At 38.3% G+C, this 22,227-nt stretch overlaps 1 protein-coding gene across 17 annotated transcripts in view; it reads left to right on the top strand.

The window, feature by feature from the left end:
• Positions 1 to 22,227, top strand: part of KDM6A (lysine demethylase 6A) — a 158,176-nt gene that overhangs the window by 66,221 nt on the left and 69,728 nt on the right. For all 17 annotated transcript variants that reach the window (XR_009726379.1, XR_009726378.1, XM_061359307.1 and 14 more), the window contains exons 5-6: positions 8,790 to 8,848; positions 19,568 to 19,688. Coding sequence is in view for 15 of the 17 variants with exons in the window: in XM_061359307.1 (XP_061215291.1) it covers positions 8,790 to 8,848; positions 19,568 to 19,688 (180 nt within the window). In the remaining 2 variants the exon portion in view is untranslated. The remainder of the gene's footprint in view (positions 1 to 8,789; positions 8,849 to 19,567; positions 19,689 to 22,227) is intronic.

Raw genomic sequence — 22,227 nt, 5'->3', positions numbered from 1 at the left:
CCGCTGACTTCTACTGCAAGAGTAAGAGGGGGTATCCACTCACACCAAAGAGCAGCAATTTGAATGTAAAATTATTACATGGAACTCAGCTTAGCAAGATAACTTTAAATAAGAGTTCTCTAGAGTCGTGCAAAATGATGTCAAATGAACAGAGGAGCAGAAAATCCCCATGCTGTGGCACTGGTTTAATGAGCTTTCCTGTCCTCCCTTCTCCTTCAGGTTGCTGGCTACCTGCATAAGCAACGGAGTTAGAAATAAACTGCCCCAGATAAAAATGATTTCAAAACTACCACCTTTGAGAGGCTTCTTATAACCTTTCCTTGTGATTATCAGGCAATAGTCAGAACTGAGGAGAGACCAGTGGATTTAAGTTGTTCAAGTTCCTGATTCAGGACAGTTGTGATGTTTCCATTTGCAATTTTTCAGAAGTTAAATTGTTAGTTAGAAATAACTAGCATCATGTACAGCAGCAGTGATACAGTGGTAAGAAGGAGGGGGATTAATGGGGGAAAGCAAGATGAGCTCTGGAGTAGATGAGGAAAGAGCTAAGCAGAGCAGTGCAGGATTAGCAGAGATGGTGGAGAGTGAGTGAGTGTCCTATCATTCGGCTTGTTTGTATTTTTTTCTTTATTTGTTTTGCCTTCAGAAATTGAGGGCTCTTGCACTCTCTGGTGTGTATATATTCATAGAGTGGGCTGAAAATTCACTGATGTACAGCTTTCTGTTAAGAAATGATGATTTGGTGGGATTGAAATATTCTGTGGGAATGGTTGGTGGGCTGCCCAGCTGCTCTGCTTTGCTCTTGGCTGCTGGCCATCTTGTCTGCTCTCCCAGCTGCCTGTCATGTGGGCCTGCTGCCTTGTCTGTTGTATCCTATTTTAAGTATTTGTACATTCTAACAAATAAAACAGCAAATCACTAATTAGAACACCAATTAGTGTTACTACTTAACCGACTACAAATCTAATTGGAAAATCATTTTCAGTAATAATTGATTGGTAGCTAACTAGCAACCATTACACAATGAGCTTGCCTTTCGGTACTGAAAACCGTTAAATCTTTTAAAAGTTACACATTCTTATTTTAATATTGTGTGTATTTATAGCAACACAAACTATATGCTATTGAGTAACATTTCCCATCGAAAGATGTTACTGACTAATGTAAAAATCAAGTAAAAATTGAAGCAACCAGTGCGACTTTTTTCCTAAAGCTGATACTCAGAATTTTGTTCCAAATGTGGGATTTTGTTCAGTTTGCAGTTTAGAGAACAAACTGTTTTTATGCTAGAGTTAATGAAGCCTGGGTAATGACAGGCTGGTGTCTGTTGTCCTTTCGCACCTCCTGGCCTTCCTTCTCCCGCTTTACTTTGCAAGCACACATAAACTGGAATTCCTCTAGTTTTGCTAGTGAAGCATCCTGAATGACATCATGTTTTCTGTGACATCTCTGAGCAGGAAAAGAACATGCTTGCTGTAAAACTGTGCTCTTAAGTGTCATTTCCCAAAGAGGGGAGAGTAATTAAACTCACAGAATCACAGAATCCCAAGGGTTGGAAGGGACGTCAAGAGATCATCTGGTCCAACCCCCCTGCAAGAGCAGGGTAACCTAGAGTACATCACACAGGAACTTGTCCAGGCGGGCCTTGAATATCTCCAGTGTGGGAGACTCCACAACCCCCCTGGGTAACCTGTTCCAGTGCTCTGTCACTCTCACACTAAAGAAGTTCTTCCTGATGTTAACGTGGAATCTTCTATGCTTCAGTTCACACCCATTGCCCCTTGTCCTATCACTGGATATCACTGAAAAAAGCCTAGCTCCATCATCCTGACACCCACCCGTTACATATTTGTAGACACTGATGAAGTCACCCCTCAGTCTCCTCCAAGCTGAAGAGACCCAGCTCCTTCAGCCTCTCCTCATAAGGGAGATGCTCCACTCCCTTAGTCATCTTAGTTGCCCTGCGCTGGACTCTTTCAAGCAATTCCCTGTCCTTCTTGAACTGAGGGGCCCAGAACTGGATGCAATATTCCAGATGTGGCCTAACCAAGCCAGAATAGAGGGGGAGGAGAACCTCTCTTGACCTACTAACCACACACTTTCTAATGCACCCCAGGATGCCATTTGCCCTCTTGGCCACAAGGGCACATTGCTGGCTCATGGTCATCCTCCTATCCACCAGGACCCCCAGGTGCCTTTTCCCTTCGCTACTTTCCACTCTGTCTGCTTTCTGTAAGCAGGCCTTGGTCTGGGGGCGCTTTCCTTTATCCAGCAAGTATTTTCAGTGACATTTTTCAAGTTTTCCATCTTTGAGATATTCTCCATTCTTCAGAATTCATTTAAAGGCAGCTAACTCGTTCAAAAGTTATTCAGCTGCAAAGAACAACATATAAGTAGCCACAACATTCTTCAACAACTTGCTCAAAATTCAACTTACTTATTTCCATTAAGCAGAATTCCAGATTCAGTATGGTTCTCGGTAGCACCCAGCACAATGTGGCTTTAAGATTCAAAGGAACAATCATAGGCAATTTTGCCACTTCATTTTTGTGATTGTTTCCCTTTTTGGTTTTTATTGGTTTGCTTGTGTGTATTTGAATCCCTTTGTAGTTATTCATGCTTTAGTATTCTGCTTGCCCACTCCCATTTTATGTGGAGGGCCTCAGATGTAATTAATGATATTAAGGCTTTTTCCAGCATAGTAGTGATTCTCCAGCAGTTAGAAACTGACAGGGAAATAATGGGGCTACTTGTAAACTCAGTATGGAGAAATGTGCTGTCTGTCCTAAGAAGGAGATGGGCAGGATGGGGAGGAGAGCATGGTCATTTCAAAAATAGGTACCACTCACAAGAAAGGGGAAAAAAAGAAAAAAACACCAACCAAACAAAAAAACCTCCCCAAAATACCCTACCAACAAGGACAACAACAACAAAAGAACAAAACAAGGAGAGAGAAGAAAAGTATTTACACAGCCACAGTACTTTGTGGATGGCAGTTTTTGTTTCTTTGGGCTTTGTTTGTTATGTTTTTTCCTACTTCACCTTCTTAAAATCTTTTATGTGAAAGAAAAATATTTTTTATGACTCAAAAAAAATGTATTACCCAGTTTTCCTCTACAAGCCGTAGGTGTACTTTTGCAATATTACAGCTGTGTTTTAAAGATCCTGTATAAACCTAATGATTTTTCAGGTACTATAAAATTTCTTGAAGACCTCGAAGAAGCCAAAACTAATTAAATTAATTTGTAATACACCCCTTACAGGGATCTTAGAATTTCTGCAGGTGTGGCAAATGTGTAGAACATCGAGATAGGGAGCTCTCTTTTTCATGTTTCTACAAATCTAAACAAATTTTGTTTAATCCCTCTCGTCTTTCTCCTGAGCACTTAACAATCTTCGTCACTGGAACTGCTAGAGCTTGTCAACTCCCAAAGGCATATAGCTGTTTATACACAGGAGCCTGAGTGGAATTTTTTATGTGGTGCATACTCTCCAGGGAACTGCTACTATATATTGAGTAGTGTCAGGAGGAATATTAGGCACCATAGTGTCAAAACTACTTCTTTTGGGATTTTTTTCATTAAATAAATAAACATATTCACACATTTGGACACAAAAGAAAAGGTTTTTGCCTGGAACAGGTGGCTGACAGACCCTGTGACCACAGGATGGGCTGTAAACTGTGAAACCTTATTTTTCTAGTTAGGTTTCCTGAAGAGCAATGCCCCCTGCCAACATGCCAGCTCCTCTGCAGCCTGGTGTGATGTGAGCCGGACTGCAGGTACTGCTGGAGCTTAGGCAGCTGTGGAAGGGGCATTTGGAATCCTGCTGAAAGCAACTTTAAGGTGTCATCAAAGACTTTACAGTCAAGGGCCTCATGAGAGTGCTGAACTTTTTCCCCCCCCCCCCCATTCATCTTTAGGCTTCCACCACCCAACTGCATGGGGACTTTGTTTCTTCTGATTTGTTTTTTGTCTCATAGTGAGGTGGGGTACACTCTGATTTCTGTATAAATAGTAGAAACCCTTTCATGAAATAAAAGGGTTATTTTATCTATGTCTGGCCCTGCCCCTTATAGTCATAAAGAAGAAATGGTATATTTGCTTGTATTTCTCACTGATTAAGGACCTACCTGCATGGTGAAGGCTGACAGGCAGGCTGTGGTGTTATTCCATGCTTTTATCCATCTTTTACTGACCCGTAGAAGTTAATTCCTCTCAAGTCAAACATTTACATCATTTATAATATATGTTTAGTTATAATATCTAAAGTATTGAGCTTTTCCCTTTTTTTTATAAAAAAGGACAGGTTGCCTGTTAAAATCTTCAGAATTTCACTCTTTCTGTTTGAAAGTCCTTGTAGGTTCAATATGTGTTTTCTTAGTAGCAGTGTAGGCTTGAAGAGATTTTACTTTGCTACATTCCACTTTCATTTGTGCTAATGAAGTTGCTGAGGGTGGGGGTTACACAGTGAACATGGCTGGGAAACCGATCCAGTTAAAAATGATCTTTTTTTTTGTTTCTTTTTAATCTGTATATTAATAACACATATCAGTTCTGGCATCGAGCTGGCTATAGTACTATACAAATGACTATCAGCAAAATTAAGAGGCAGTGTTAGGGAATGTTTCTGAATCAGCAGTGCTATGAAACTATGGCAAAAACTGTTCATTTTTAAGTTGCAAGGTCCCAACTCAATGTTGCCCTGTGTTTTTCCACTCTCTTTCTAGACTTGCCTGCTGAAGACATTTTCCTTTGCATGCCTAACTTCTTTGTATATATTCTTGTGTTTATAAAACACAAATCAGGTCTCAAATGCCTGTGGAAGGTACACACGTTATAGGTGAAAAACATCTGCACTGAGATGTGGTAGCTGTACATTTATAGATTCAAAGATGGCCATTGATTAAGTCTTGAATGTGAGTATGGACGCTTGCTACACAGGACAGGTGCATTTTTCTGACCCTGTGTTTGTCGACAAAGTGTAACTGTGATGTTCTGGTCTCATGGCTTTCTGCCGGAACAACTGACTGCACTCTTGAAGATGGAGAAAAAACTTTTGTTGTGAAATTGGCCTGAAATGGCTAGAGAATAGAGCACATGTATGTTTGGGATCTGTTTCCATCTGTTGCTTCAGAGAGGCTATAAACCAGTTACTTGGGTTATTGCAGAAGGTCTGTGAGATGGACGGAATTTTCCTCGTTTGTTAATTTATTTTTTTTTCCCCATGATTGCTTAAAACAAGACCAGAAAGTCTTCAATGTGCTTTCTTGTCTCAGTTACATATAAAGGTGCATACAGATGCATCTTTTGCCTTCTGAATTACCTGAAGTAAAAAACTGTAGCTCATACTCACACGTGTTGTCAAATACGACTGAAATGTTGCTTAGCACTAAATAGTGCGTGTAAGTAATGGTACACAAAATAAACTTGACAATCTTCTTAAATTACATAAGTGTATTTTGTAAAATGGAAAGAAGTATTTGAGCCATCTAGTGGTTGGTGTGAAACATTCTAACATTCTTGATAGTTTGTAGAAAATGTGAATGACATCTAATTGGGAATGGCATTTCTAATTTTTGTCCATGCTTTTTAATAACATGGCTGTAGATGAAAAAATGCAGACATTTAACTTCAGATTTGAGGTACAGTCTGTTTCAGTTTGCAGGGATTATTTTTTTTTTCATTTACTGTAGATTTTAGTGGAGAGCTCTGATGACATAAAAATTGCATTAAAAGTTAGTAACCGAAGAGTGAGTTTTGTTAGCATAAGATCTTCAAAAATTGTGAGAGTTGTTAAGAAGGTTCAAGGAAAGGATTATAAGAGATAGTTTTGTTTGATTATTTTGTTTTCTACTCCTCACTTTAAAATGTTTGGAGGGGGAAAACTGGGTTTATATTCCACTTTACCAGCTATTTATAGCAGTATTCTGAATAGCAGGGGTTAAATTACAAAGGTAATCTTACTGGAAAACATGCGATGGATACTTTTTGTGCTAAACTTGTCCAAATAGAATTAACAAAGGCAACTTGAAAACAGATATGTATTTATTTATTTATTTATTCCTTTATTTAAAGATGGAGTGTGTTCCTTGTAAACAGAGTCACAGAATCTTGTGATGTTAAGTAAAAGGACATTTTGCAGATGAAAATTTTGTGTAATGATCTTGCTTGTCCTGGTAATGCATTAAGTTGTTCTAGCCTTTCATACTGGATGTTGCCAACAGGAACTTGGCTGCACGTCGGACATGATGGTATTCTGCAATACAGGCAGAAAAGTTAGTTGCTGAAGTAGTGAATTTTATGTACTTCTCACCTTGAGTTGTTTGTGGGAAAACACTGCATACACTAAAGTGCTGATATCTGCCAGTCGTTGTGAAAGTCCTACTGAGCTTCAAACACAGATTAAAGGGTATTTTTCTTACCTTTCTGATGACAAATCTAATAATCAACAAGCAGTACTAATGGTGTTATGTATGTTACATGCGGTTAGAGCTGTAGTATTTCAGGACAGATAAATACGATCCATCCTGACATTTCAGAATTTTTACCTTTACATGTGAAGTAAAGTATTACAGGGTCCTAAATCTTGCCCTGTTTTATATTGACAAGACAGTGTCAGTTTAACAGATTTTCAAGGTCTCAAATGCTTTGTGAGGCCAAATGAGAACAAGAGAAAAATGGGAAAAACAGTCACAGAACAAGGGACAGAGCAGTAATGGCTGATTTGTGTTTTACTGGGGCAAGAACAACCTGAGAGCGTCAGGTGAACTTGATACATTAATTACATTTGGACAAATCACCTACATTTTTGTCCTGTTGTGCCTTGGAAATTGGTCATGATTAACCCTTAGGATCAAAATAATCATCTAGATTAATCTTCTGAATCTGTAACTCATTTGGACCGTGAACTCTAATAGGTTTCAGAAGAGGAAATTAAATTCTTTGAAGATGTTTTAGTTGTCTGGCGTATTTTTCTTGAATCTTGCAGTGTGGTGATGAAGGATTTTGTTATTACTGTTATTCTAATCTTTACAATGATCTAGTCTTGATTGCAGCTGTGGGATCTCTGGACAGTTTTGTTAAGTTCTGTTCTCCAAATGAGCCTGACACTATAAAGATTACTAGGCGTGCGCTGTGTTTTGAATCTTCCATGTTGCATACATGAAAATCTCTCTTTCTTTTTTATTTAAAGTGACTTTAAGGCATTACGTATGCTCAGTTTTCGAGCTTGCCTTCTTTCCTAGTCTGTTGATGCCCGAGCACACTCGGAAAGCAGGAAATGCATGGAGTACAGAATGAGAGATCTTTTATCTTTCAGATGTCCATGTTGTGTTTTTGTTCAATTAAACAGGAATGTGAGTTTTATGGTAGTAGTAAAGTGTCATCTTTTTATTGTTTATGTACTTCCCCCTTCGCTCCCCCTGTTAACATCTTCCAGTGCTCTGATTGCTGTAGTGTCTGGTCATACCACATAATTTTCTTGGAAGCTGTCCATGGCTGAAGCTATGATCCAGCTGTATTCATGAAAGGATCTTTGGCATTTCCCCTGGTTTTAATTTGCATTTAGAAGACACAAATGAGGTATAATGAAATGGTAGTATTGGGTCCTGTTTCTGATGAATGTTGCTCTTTGAATTGTGTTCTGGTTAACAGTTATTTTCTAGGAGAAAATTGGTTATATTTGGATTGGTTTTAAGGCGTACCTAGGATTCCTTTCATGTAATTGAACCGAAATTTGACTTGTTGAACAAGTGATAGAGGCATTATCTTGAGCTGCAGTCTTTGACAATGGGAATTCTATCTCTTGTCCATGTGCCGGAGCTTTGTGTTCTTTGGGATTCATTCCTTGTCTCTCAAAACCAGAATTGTATATAAGAAAAGTCTAAAAATGTGTTATAGGCAGCACGTACGTGTTGTCTCCTGTAATTAATGGAACAGCTCTGCTAAATAGAAAACAACTATGGTGTGGCATAACTTTTACATGGGAAAAATAAATTGCTTTTTCTAATTCAGGATATACGTACTAATTATTTGTAGAATTAGATAATTAAACATGCATTAAACATCCTTAGCGTAATGTCACTTTAGAAGCAAGTCATACTTTTCTGTGGAAAGAAAATGGGTTTCCAGAGGGAGAGTGGTTCTTCTCCCTCTTCCCCGCCTCTCCTCCCTTCCCCCCCCCCTTTTCTATTTTCTATTTCCTTACTTTGGGAAGTAGGGAAAATATAAATTTGATTAATGATGAAGAAATGTGATTATCTTGGGCTTGAAGCCAGTGTCTGTAGTTTTGGTATTCAGAAAAGTGAAATTTCCTTAGGCATATTTTCAGATTCATGTAATTAATGTTCTACTTTAGACACTGAAATCGGGGTGTGTAGCTTTGTTTACTTGTATATTTGTATAAATTATTATGACTATGAAATGGTGTTCAGTCATAAAACATTTTTTATTATAATTAATTGCTTAAGACCTCTACTTTGTCATTTCCTTCCCTGCTGTTGTACAGGTAGAACAAAACGCATCAGTTTCTCTGATGTAAAAGTACTTGAATATTATTGTTGTTTCTATTCCTCAAAAAATACGTGGTGAAGAATAACTTTTTTTTAATTACTATTTTTATTATTATCTTCCTGTCTTTCCATTCCTTCTTTTTTTTTTTTTTTTTTCCTTCCTGTTCAAGGTGAAATATAAGTACAATGTCAAAGGATAAGTAAAATACTGGAAAATCATTCTGACAGCCTATGGTTGTGTTATCTGAGTTTTAAACACTGCTTCTTTCTTTTACAGAATGCTGCCTTTTTATATGGCCTTGGTTTGGTCTACTTCCATTACAATGCCTTTCAATGGTAAGTTGAAGCAAACTAATGGTATTGCTATTGTGTGATGTTTCATTAGTAGGTGAATACTTCAATTTCAGTTCAGTGTGAGTGTACGATAGTTTAATTTTTTTATTATAGGTGTTTGAAGGCATACTGTTCTGGGTCACATATCTGACTTACTGTAACATATCTGTGCCAACCACAGCAGTTGCTTGAAAAAGAAAGCAGTTACCAGAGGAGAATTTTAGCTCCTAGTGATACCATTCAGCCAGGGGGGTGGAGCAGTGTGACTCAGCAGGTTTTTGTGAATTGTTATTATTGATAGCCTGTAGCCTGTGTTTGTTTCAAAGCCTGCTTACAAAAAGATTGAAGTGGCAAAGTGGGCTTGTTTTCATTTAGCTTCGCATTCAGCAATTGCTACATAGCCATATAATGTAAAAGTTTTGGACGTGAGAAGCAGTACATTCAGACTTGAATCAGAATATTTAAAACTGACATAAAAACTAAGAGTTGGAAATTCTGGCAGGGCTTTGGGGACTGAAAGGGAGGGGCTGCTGTTGGATATGGAGGAGAGGGTTGATTTTCAGTTTGGGTTTTGGTTTTGTTTTATTGGTGGTGACAGAAGAATGATGAATGTAATAGATTATATTGCTTGGGTTCTGTTGAAAGGTCCTCAGACTTTCACTGGCATTTATTCTTATAGAAATGTAGTTAGTGTCATTGGAAGAGAGTTAGAAAGGTTCATTATTTAGGTCAGCGCTTTTTTACACTCAGCATGGAAACTTTTAGTAAGTGTGACTTTACTACCTGGTCATTGCTAGAAAGTTTATCATCTTACTGTACTAAGCGTACTGCAGTTAAGGAGCAGTAAGTGACTACCGACTGATGGTTTGGAATAATAAAGTGGTATTTCCCCCACCTCCTACCTGCATCCCTCCCCCCCCTTATTTCTGTGTATCTGTAAGACAAAAGATTTGTGCTTTCCTTGGGCTATAAATAAGGTTTTATTCTTCAAATGAAGATAAGTTGGTTATATCATGTGCTCAGAACCTGGACTTCTTTTCTGATCTTGCAACTTAACAACAGTGATGAAATGAATGCCATGTATCGTACATTGCATTCTAATTAACAAGAGAAAAACAGAAAAGTTTTCAGCATGCCTGGGAATCCACTATTTTAAGATTGCGATCAGTCTTGGTTGGATTTCACTAAGTGTCAGAATGTTCTGGTTCTTATGAAGAGTATTTTGTGTGCCAGTTCTTCTTACAAGGGGTATCTTGTTACAACTTGCACTGTGAAAATAGTAGAAAACTGTAAGATAAAATTGAATAAGACAGAGTAGTTAGATTTAGAGTAGTTGAGTTTTTGAAAGACCACCTGTTCAACATCAGCTTTTGCAAACAGCAGTTTGTGCTATTAGCATCTTCCAGTGGATGGAGCAGCAAACTTGGGTGATTGTGAGGCCTGAATACTAATAAATCAGTCCTTTGAATGAATGTAATTTTTTCTTCCATGGCTTTAAGTAAGCTTGTTGAGAACATGAGTATAAATCGATGCCTTAATTTACATTGTCTTAAATGCATGTAAAATTTTATGTTCAAGGTATGTAGAATCATAATACTTGCAGTTTCATTCATACAACAAAGTTTGGTATAGTTTGGTACTAAGAAAGCTGTGTATCATTAGGGTATTGGGAGAGTTTTTAGAGAAGAAGATCTAATGCAGATAAAATCTTCCACTTCCTTTGTTGTTGTTTGTTTGGGTTTCTTTTTTTTTTTTCCAATCCCTTTGATGCTCCCTGCCCTTTACTGTGTTTTCTTGAGGTCGAGAGGAGTGGGATGTGTGGTTGTGGGTGTTTATGTGTGAAAAAATCATAATAAACTTGGAAGTGATAGCAAGTAATTTACAGTAGATATATTCTTCTTTGTAGATATTAACCATCTACAGGACTCTCTTGCAGATTGCAAGAAGAATCCTGCTTCTTTCAGAGTGAAATGCTAGTCAAACTGTCTTATTTCCTGCAGAAGCTATTCCATCTATTTATTTATTAACAGAGTACACAAATCTGTATATTTCAAGCAGGTATGGGAGAACCATTTAAGGTAGTTCAAGTTACTGTGCTTCACTCATGCTTCACCCATGAATGTATTTTTTCATCCACACCACTTCAGATATTCATAAATTTTAATGAGAGGCATGTACAAAGTTCTCCTAAAAGGAAAGGAATAAGGAAGTGTTCAAGCTTTTTGCATGTCTCATATAAAAAGGGATAATAAAAAAGCAAGTGGGAATAAGGTCAGGTTTAAAAGTTTTGTTCTTTTACATTATTTTTTAAGTTTTCCAGCTTTCGTAAATCAAAAGCTGGAAATAAAATTGAGGTGTTGGATTGGCTCCAAGACACATACGCAATTCACTGTAACTCGGTATTTTACACTTCTCTATATACTAAAGCAGTATTATTAAGTGTTATCTTAAGTACAAATCTTGACTGATACATCATTTTATGTTATGATTTTGTATGCCTATTCGGAAACTGAAAGTTCTCAGTGTATATACAAATGCCACGATAGTGTGATCAGACCAGTGCTATTTCATGCAGTTATTGTAGTGAGATACACCATAAGGGATCAACTCCATAAATCAAATGAAGTCTGGTAAAACAGGTCCTACAGATCTTAAATTTTGACACTGTTCTTTTTACACCATTTACCATTAAGTACTGAGGAGCGGTTTGCTGGTTTTCCCAGTGGTTTCCCTCTTTCTCAAGCATGGTATAATACCAGTAGAATAGAGATAGCTGATATACTCACATAAGTTTAATAAATCTAGAGCCTCCTTAGTTGTCCTTTAGATGGAACACTTAAAGCATTTCAGTGGTTTATCAAAGGCTGCCCTTCATTTCTGTGCAGTACTTGCATCCAAGTGTAGTGGCTTAGATGCCAGTTATTTATTTTTTTTACTTCAGTAAGGATTCTGAGCCTGATTTGTCTGTTGTCTGTTCATATACACTTGAGTCCCACCAGGATAAAAACCTGGAGTTCAAGATCTGCAGCTGTGTCCTGAAACTGGCTCTAATGCCATCTTTGTATCCCAGGGTAGAGCTGTGGTGCCCCAAGGCCAGCCTGCTGTGTTTTCAGTGACTGGTATCTTGCAAATTGCTGGACACCCTGTTTGAAATACCTTCCAGGAGGCTGAGATCAGTCACCCATATCACCCCATTTAGCATACCCTGAGGCTCCTTAGTCCAGATCCTTAGCAGCTGTAGAAGTTGTGTTTTGTAAACCTCAGTCCTTCAGCATTACATTTTGCAGAAGAAAATCCTGAAAAAAGCCAAAAACTAATGCAAGAGACCCTTTTCCTCACCCCTATCATGCATAAAGATGCACACTGCCTGCAGAAAATTTGTTGTCTTCTAACTGGAACTTTCTGACCCTTTTGCAGCCATCCTTGCCAAAACAGAAGCACTGTCATTCATCTCTTCAATATCAAACCATATCTAGAACCACCATCTCTGTTTCGGGCTCCTTTAAAGTCACCTCACAGCCACCCCAGTCTTTCTGCACTCCTGCTTTGTGGCTCTTCTGTATGCTAGGATTTCTCCTGTTAGCATAATTTTGACTCCTTGAAAGAGGGACATGGGAGTTCAGTCCAAAAAGCTTTTCTACCCTCTTGAATTATGAATCAAAATTGGAGCTTGACATCAAGAAGGCAGTTGTACTCTTATTATTCTTACTTTAATCAGGTAAAGACATTTAATAGGCAAGAGGGAAGAAGCATATACAACCCCTGTTGGCAGAGTGTACCTTCATCTGCAGCATATAAGCACTGAGCAGGCTCTCCACCTCCCATGCCTGCTGCTGCTGAATTCCACAACCCTCCCAAGGCCAAAAGCAGACAGCAAAAGGCAGCCCTCAGTTGTTTTCTGTGGTACTGCATCTCATCTCTTCCGTCAGCGTGCAGGCCTCCAGACACCTGAGACTTTCTTTTCTTCTAGAAGTCCTTTGAAGGCTTCACTGAGGCAGGAGCATTCTTTTCCAAGTACCTACAGGAAAACATACAAACTTCTTGTCACCTGAGAGGTCTTCTTACTGCAAATCACATTGGACCATTTATTTGAGCTGGAGGAGCCTGGTCTATTTCTCACTCTCTTTGGCTATCATCCTCCTTCATCTTTTTCAGAAAATGAAGTTTTGCTCTTCTTACAGTCATCCCAACATCATAAAGGAGCTGCTTAAATAGCTTTTAATATACAGTTGTCTACAGTGGAATGTAAACTTTTTTTCACTATTCTTATGTGCCAGCCTTCAGTATTGTATGCCTTACTCATCTACCCAGGAAAGTATTGTTTTATGGTATTTGCCGTTTGCCTGTGAAGTGGGAGAGTTCTGTGCTGTCAAGGTCCATTCTTTGCCCTTGTTTGCTTCCTCTATCAGTACATGGTCTTTTTTATTTAGGGGCAAGCTGTTAGTAACACAGTCAGATTTGTCCACCCCTCACAAGCAGGACCAGATCCTTCAGATGGTTCTCAAGCTGTTTGTGTCATTGGTTGAAAGATCCAAGCAACTGGGCTCTTCCATACAGAGTAGTTGGCGAGCGGCTAGTGGGGTATGTAGGAATGCTAGCAGCCTATTGGGGACTTCCTTCCCTTGTGTGGAATGCCTCACCCATCAAATAGACAGCAGCCACTCATCAAATGCAGTGTCTGCTCTGCACACTTCCAGGTATATCAGTAGTTTCTGCCATTGCGGAGGTTGTGCGGCGTTTGATGAAATAGTCCAGTGGTTGTAGTTTGCGTGAAAGGCTCTAGGGGTTCACCCAGCAGTGTCATGGCTCTGGGAATTAGCAGTATGTGGAGTTCCTCCTTTAGAAACACCTGCAAAGGAAAAGCCCAGGAGGGATATAATTTGCAAGTAGAAAACCAGCTTGCTTACCAGTAACTTGTGATCTTCCAGGTACACATTCGTATTGGTGCATCTTTCCCTGTTCTGTCAGAGTCCTTTCAGCTGGTGTTTGTAGTTACCTTTGTGAGGAGGGTAGAATTTAGACACATCCTGTGTAGATGCTTCTTTGTCAAGTATTTCTCGGGTTTCAGGTGGCTGTATCTATATGTGTATTTTTTAGGTATATAAAATAGAAATGTAAATATAGGCAACACATACTAATTGTAATTAACCATGAATGAGGAAGCAATTATATTTCTCTTTTGTTGTCTCATGTTTCTGTGATTGTATCACAGAATCAGAGAATGGTTGAGACTGGAAGGGACCACTGAAGGTCATCTAGTCCAGCCTGTCTGCTCAGGCAGGTTCATGTGGAGCTTAGGTGTAGGTTTATCAGACCATTTCTTGGATTGATGAAAAGGCATAATATTCGATAATACTGGAAAATGCTTACTCTCAGCTGCTGTTCTAGATAAATGTTTAAAGACTTCACAAAATATTTCACCATTCATCTGTTGCAGCCCTATGGACAGAGGAGTTGTATCTAAAGACTAAAATTGTGCTGTCTTAACTATTGCTGTATATGTACATTTTGTTTATGCTCAAATTATGATTGAGTTTCACGTCTAAATTTGTCCATTTTCATTAGTGCAGTCATGAAATGACGTGAAGCTTAGAGTAGGTGATCAGAAAGTTGAAAGAAGATAAAAAAGAAGAAACTTTCACTTAAGCTGCATCGTTTCTCCTGATATATTGGAATAATGTTACGTTGAAGTCATGCATTTAGTCTGATTTTCATGTTTTTTGGTTGAAATGCATGAGTGTTAACTTCTAAATAGTTAAACTGATGCTATTTGATTATATTCTTTTGCCTCATTCAGAACAGATTTTATTCACAGTCCATCCAAGTAAAACCTTCCAATAAAAGTCTTAGGAGAGTTCACTAAATGTTTAGTATAATCTTCTATTATTATTCAGCTGGTTTCTTCACTTTCATAATGGTAGCCATTACTGTGTAGATAAGTGGGTGGAAAGGCAGCTGCCGTATTGATTCTGTAAGTCTTGATTTGGAGATGATAGATTCATGTCATTTTTATTTTTCCTGAACTACTGTAGCAGCGCTGTGTAAAGTGTAAGCCTAGATGTGCTTTCCATCCTCCATAGTGTCTGTTTTCCAGCCCTGCTCTATTTTGTTGATTATTAGATAGCCTTTCTGTCTGTTAGTTGAAATGCTCCACATTCTTGGAGAAAACTTGTATTTGATCTGAATAAATGTTAGAAGACTCAGCCAAAGTTGTTTCCTACCAGCCAGTTACTTTCAGTGAACAAACCAGAAGTCATTTCTTGCTGAATTTAGACGACTGTCATTTATTTCTGAAGTACGAGAGCTCCCAGCCATGATTTATCCTTTGGACTAATGTATGCTTAGTCTGCTGTAGGATTAAAATTGAAAAGCTCTGTCTGTTCAGTAAGGCCCATTAATCAGTGGTGGAGACTTAACAACCTACTTGAGGAAGGCTGTGTGCCATTATCTCTGAAGGAAGCCGTTAACCTCTTAATCCAAATGCTGCTTCATATGTGCCAGATCATCAAGCTGTTAGGTTATATCTGCTCTTCCAGTTTTGGTAAAACCACAGAAGAGCTTTGATGGAAAACATCTGAGTAACTTGGATGCTTTGAATCCTCTAGACCCCATCTTTCTGTATGTAGCCTTGGGCAGAGGACAGAAACGAGATTAGTGATGTTTCAGAGCAAAGATCAAGTGACCTCTGCTGTGTCCAGAAGGCCCAACTTAGGCAAACAGATGGGCCAGGAAGGACTGCAGATACTTACTCTGAGCCACGTTCTCTCATTTACCTTTGCAGCTCATTTACCTTTACAACTCTTGCTCCTACTTTGCATTTCTCATGTCCACTTTTTTCTGTGTTGTACCCGCCTGTGGCAAGCCCAAAGCCATCTGCATTGGATGCTGTTGAGCACTTAACAACTGAAAGGGATGTCAGTGATATTGCACATGTCTTGCTATTGGTGTAGGAAGAGACTGAATCTGGAGCTTTGGCCATGGCACTGGGAAGCAGACAGCCCGAAAATAAAACTTACTGTTTTAAGTTCTTATAAATAAGTTCAAATAAAGTTCTTACTGTAGTCTGTGTTCTTGATGTGTCTTGTAATGTTCGATGCATTGCTACTTTTAAGTGTTCCCCATAGGCAAAATTAGGTCAGTATTAATTCAGTTACATTATAGAATTGCTTGTCTTTCTGTGAGACTTTAATAAGTAAGTGTCTTTTCGAGTGGTTTATTCTATGAATTTTACTGACTGTTTAAAATGAGGCTGTAGTTACCAAATTAGACACGAGCACCTACTACTGCTAGAAATACTGAAAATACTGCCTTTCCAGTCACTTCATTTGTGGAATTTTGGTGGTGTCCTTTTTCACAGAAGTAGTGGAAGTAATTTGTATTTGTTACTGTCAGTGATTGTCGTACTGGAATAACTGCAAATTGCATAATCAATATAGAATTAGCACTAGAGTCAAGTAAGATGCAGGCCAGTATTTTAAATGGAGACGAAAAAATACTGATTTTTAGTTAGAAAAGCTGCTTTGGGGAGTATCTGGTGTATTCTTGCATTTTCCCCTTAAATTACTGATATAATTATGCTTCATTGAAGTCTAAATTTATGATACCTTTCAGAATTATCTTTTAGTTTTTATTATGGCATCTGAGGATACAGAATTTAAGATGCAAGCAAGACACTGACCCAGGAGTACCCTAACATTCTGAGTGAATATGGATTCTTTCTTACATGTAAATCCATCATGTATTAGAATCTGAAGGAAAATTTCTAAGTGGAGAGTCTTTCACCACACTCTCCACCACCGCCAGTCCATTTTGTTGCTAAATCAGTGCACTGGATGGGAGCAATCAGTGCTCTCTGACCACACTCCTTTGAATTGTCTGACCTTTCAAGGAAATTGTGCTTTTAAAGCATTTCTGCCTTGGCTCCCAAACCCACCAGTTTAAGAGTGATCTAATATAACTGAAATGTACAGCTAGAATGTTATGTAGCTGTTAGTATGGTAACTTGAACTCAAATGGTACAGAGAGTTTTGTTTTGACTTAGTTGTTTTGATGTATTTTTCAAAGCATCCATCAGAATGGGTTGAAGAGCATGCCATTTACTTCCTGTGAAAGTTTTTTGTGTGAAAGACTGATGTCTCATCCTACAGATTTTCTTCCTCCTTGCACATAATTGGGCTTGTTGTCATTGGAAAGTTGTGTTGGATTAAAATGTTATCTCAAAGCCTGCTAATGTTGAATCTGACTCCATGAGCAGCCTAGACTAGGGTGAATGGTGTTGCCGTGTTGTCTGCACAGAAATAAACCGTATATGAACCTCACAAGGACTGTCTGTGACTGCCAGGTACTGTGCTGAATGGCACACGGTCTTTCATGTTGTCCACTGATTATAACTGTACTGGAGTTTGAGTGCTGTGCTTCTCTGAAAGCCTGGGGTAGGCAACATTCTTGTTCTTTTGAATGAATGACAGTATGCATTCAAACTAAATTTCTGAGCAGTCCTTAAAAGTTGTTATACTTGCAGATTTGTTTAACTCTGTTCGGCTCTGGCAATAAATAATATTCCCTGTTCAGTAAAGAAGAGATTGCAAAAATATTTTTGTCTCTTATAGTTTCTTTTAATCTTTTTTAGAAATCCATGTTTCAGTGATTCTGCAGCTGACACTTGATAGAAGGGAAATACCCCAGGTGGTATAGGAGTGCAATGTCTTTATTCCTGATTTTTGTCTTCTCTTTGATATGTATCACAGACACCATTTTTCTGCCTTTTTAGAAATTAGGATACTGTCTTTAAACAAGATGCAAATAATGGATTTTAAATACCAGTGGCTTACATACCAAGTATCATATTAGAGTTAAGGCAAGGAATGCAAATACAGGATAATAAAATCTATAGTTCAGCATAACAAAAGCATAGATTAAAATAAGTGCTGATGTTATTGATCAGTCCACTGTTCGACCTTCCAGTTTCAGTAGTGTTCTTGTAGATGATGGTGAGCATACTGTTAAGAGATCTGTATCCTTGTTTGTTATGATTTTGGTGTAGATACTGAGGTGTGTGATTCATCACCACCCATGCTATTGCAGGGAAGTTCAGATGAGATGTGCGAGACTGCTTAGCTGGCGCAAGTTTGTCTCTTTTGCACTTCTCTTGCTCATTTTCCTTATGTAAGCAGAAAAGTAGGGTCCAAGGTAAGGAAAGCCTTTCTGAAAGATTGTATAGGGAAAGCTTCAGTTTCGCAATACAAATGTCATATTTTTCTCAATCTCACCTGCTCTTAAGTACTATTTGTACGGGTCAGATAATGCTTCAGGTATATTTTTGTTGAATTGTCTATAGAGGAAGTTCTGTGCCTTCGGTTTGCTTTACCATTAGGAATGAGAAAACAGCCTGTAAGAGTTTTAGAGTAGAAGTGCTTTTGTTGATGGATTAAAAAATGGTATTTTTTATGTGTTTTGTGAATTAAAAAATGTCTATGAAAAGTATTTGTTGATTTTCCCATTGCAGCTGCTAACCTTTTGTCCTTGTAAATAATACTGCACTAGGAGAGTAGGAACGAATCGATGTGCCTAAACGTTGTGTCATTTTAGGCACTGTGGTTAACTCTTGTCCAGTGTCTCTGTGCTGCTTCACAGTGGGTACAGTTCTCCCTGGAGGTTTGTCTATCATCTGCCTGATCAGCGTCAGTCTCTGGGCTTGCCTAGGGCAGCAAGTGGGACTGTGTTCCCTGGCATAGATGCTTGAATCTACCCTAAGTTGAGTGTTTGTGGGTTTTGTGATTGTACAAGCAGTGATGTATTTAAGGTACTTTGTTTCAAGCTGTCTGGATTTCAGGCCAGGTGATACAATAAATCCTAGCTTCTTTCTCAGTTCCTCTGTGAATTTGTATCTATTACTTTTCAGTTGCTTTTCAGCTGTCCTAGTTTTATGCAGTTGGCCTGAGAGGCAGAGCAGTCCTGTTCAGAAGTAAATTGTCTTTGCTCCGAGATACAGTTGTTTTATCTGGTACAGTGACGTCAGGAACAGGGGCATGTGTGAGGAGGATTTAAAGTCAAGGAAGTAGAATCAGTGCCATGTTCACCTATCATAGGAATATGAAAAGCAAGTTAGAGTGGGAGGAGGTGGCAGGCCTTCATGTCTGTGTTTTCCTGGAGGTAATTGACTGACTGGAAAGTAACGGAGTGACTGGAAAGTAGTGGAGCAGTAGGTTGAATCTGTATGTGTCGCTGGTGCTGAGAAAGTGAGGACAAAATGGAAAACAGAGCAGGTTGGTGAAGTGGGAAGAGATGTGTGTAATCTCTCCTTAGGACTTCTGTTATGCTGCTGCTCTTGGTGGTCTGCACTTACTGGCAATCGAAAGTTGGTTGTGACATGAACAATCATTGTAGTGTTCTAAAGTTGCACTAATTTTGTTACTAATTCCTGAGTCACGCTTTTTGAAATAGTAGATATGTTACTGTATTTCATGCAGCAAATTAGTTTGTCTAAATTAATAGGGAAGATTAGACTTTCAAACATACCAGGATATCTGGAGTACAAATTACGCAGTCTGTGAAGAATCAAAAGCCATGCGCCAAAAACATCGCATGTAAACCATTATTCTGATGTGTTCTTCTGTAACAGTGCTTTCTGATCCACTTTCTGCTAGTCTTATAAATAATATTCATTATGAAGTAATAGTTCCATAAAAAGGAATCATTTTCTAATCTGTGTTTTTCTTTCAGGGCAATTAAAGCATTTCAGGAGGCGCTTTATGTTGATCCCAGCTTTTGTCGAGCCAAGGAAATTCATTTGCGGCTTGGGCTTATGTTCAAAGTGAACACAGACTATGAGTCTAGTTTAAAGGTAGGTCTAAGAGCTTTCAAACTGAATTAATGTTCGTTACAAGTTGTGTCGCATCTTGGAATGCATGAGCATATAGCAAATAATACCTGCTTCAGAAATACAAGTGTGTTAAGAGCTAGAAATACTCAGAAAAGCCCAGCAAAATTATAGATGGATACTGATACTCCAGTAGATCAAGTGTTTGGTGTAGGATTCTTGTTAAAATAGTACATCTTTGGGGGAGACTGGGGAAAGTTGGAGGACAAATAAAAGAAGAATTAGCAGCTTGGATTTCTTGATATTTTTTTTCCTCCTCTAGCTGTCCTATCATAAACAGGAAGTTCTTAAAGATTATTTAAAATAGAAAGCTTTTATTCAAAATAATGTTTGCATATCAATTTTTTTGTGTAATTTCTACTTTTCTAGTAGTTAATCTTTCTTTTATTTCCCGGTTTGAGAGTCAGCTTCTAAGGCAACAATTTTTGGCTAATCAGTTAGAAATGGTTTGTGTTAATACAATACTTTGTTTCTCCTGTACTCTTTTAAACTTTTTTACTGCTTTTTTATGTCTCCAATTGTAATCTGACATTTTATCTCCTTCCATTCAACATGCTTGCCCCTTTCTTTTTTGCTCCTTGCATTTCTTACTCTATCCCCATGTTCCTTCCTTCCTGACCTCTAAATTTAGATATGTGTATCTTGGAAAAAGGAAGCGTTCTTTAACAGAGTTTCTTATGGTGGGAAATATACCTGCAGGGCTAAGAATTTTGTCATTTGTAATTATTTGTAATTTATAAATGTATTTCTGCTTATTAATCCCTCCTGAAACTAGATTTTTTTAAATTGACATCCTTCTCCTAGCAGATTGTTTCTTGGAAGTCATATTTATGAGGTTATCAGAATCGCATTGTCCTAGATTTTAAAGAGTAGGGTGACACTCTCCACTTTTTTGCTTTCATTGTTTGTAGTAATTGGAAGCACTTCTCTCATAAGGCTTCCTTCTCTTCATCCAGAGTCTGAGCTTTCACTCAGAGAAGGTGTAGTTAGAATTTGTGGTTAGAGGATATTGCATAGAGTAGAAAAGATTCAGTGCAATAAAAGACAAAAGAGAGCAAGGGAAGGTAGAGATGGATCGCTTGCATTGGGGAAAGACTTACGTGCAAGTTTGATCCTGTTTTCTTGTACTTTGGCACTGATTTAGTACTGGCTATGTTAGGGAATAAAACAAGTGCTGGAGAAGTACATTTTGGGTTTGGCTTTGAAGAAGTCAGGGTTACAAAAGAGTAAATTTACAAGGCAATAGTAAACTTGTAATCAATTAGTGGAAGGAACTTCTCTATTTTAATCTTTGGTAGAAGAAATAGATCAAGAAATAAAGAACCTTTTCCTGCTGTGCCATGAAATACATAATTCTGTCACTGAATCCTCATAATATCTATTTAAATACTTGTTTCAATCTGAATAATTTACTGTGTTTGATCTTCACAACTTTTCAAAACCGAAAGGTCACTTTCAGTTTCTGGTATGCCAACGATGAATGGGGAAAACACAAAAGAAGTTATTTTAAAAACAGAAAGAAATTAATCTTTTGTAGTGCAAAATTATGATTCCATTGCTTCTATTACGTGCAATGTGATTAAGTCACTTAAGAAAACAAATAGCAGCAACAAAAATAGCCTTCCATGGAGCAGAGTGAGGATCTTCAAAAGGGTGGTGAAGTAATCATGGGGAGCTACGGGTGAGTGTTGCATTAAGCATAGTTTCACAATGTCCTCACAGCAGTCTAACTGCAGGTTGTTGCTAAAAGGTTGTCTCATTTTCGACCTTACTATTACAGTTGCATTGTTCAGCAGCCTCTGCTGCTTTGAATCAAGTGATTTTTTATTTCCATTTGCAGACTTGAAGTGGATAAGAAGTCTAAACCAAGTCAACTTGAGATTGTCCAGTTGCTAGATCCAATGCAAGGTAGATAAGCAGGAGTGCGTGAATGGGAAGGAGAGGGTAGAGCTCTCTTGTACCCTTCTGGTGCAAAACGTAACATAAAACTATAATCTGGAATTATCAATGGAAACTGAAAGCCAAGGCAGTTTAAGTTCAGCTCAGCTGTGGATTTAATCTAGAGTCCTGAGACTGATCTGTTTTGTTTGAAATCAGAATGTTACTGATTGAAACATACCAGAGTATATCACTTGAGGAGCAAACTAAGTAGAACAAGCAGAGTAGTAGCCAATCTGAATGATCCCTGAGTTGAGGTTTCAAAAAAACCCTTAAGCCAGAATTTTGTGAGTCACAAGAATGAGAGGCAAGTCAAAAAACACTTCCTTAGTGAAGAGAGCAAAAGAAACTGCTGGTGCAGTGGTTTTGCACAAGCATGGGGAGAAGAAAATGAGGAAGAGATAAGACAAAAGAGTGCTAAAGGATGTTTTTGTGGAATGTCTGTCTCGTTCTCTGGGACAGAGTATCTTCTCTTTTCACAAAAAGGTATGTAACCCAAAGTAATGAAGAGACAGGGTTGTCTTGTTCTGTCGGTTTTGGTTTTGTTGGGTTTTTTTTTGACTTT

This window comes from Neopsephotus bourkii, unplaced genomic scaffold (genome assembly GCF_033783945.1).
Source record: "Neopsephotus bourkii isolate Nb327-2 ecotype Australia unplaced genomic scaffold, CSIRO-AGI_Nbou_v1 NB_962, whole genome shotgun sequence".
NCBI lineage: Eukaryota > Metazoa > Chordata > Aves > Psittaciformes > Psittacidae > Neopsephotus > Neopsephotus bourkii.
The sequence above is the reverse complement of the archived record's forward strand: the minus strand, read 5'-3'. Positions and strand labels throughout refer to the sequence as shown.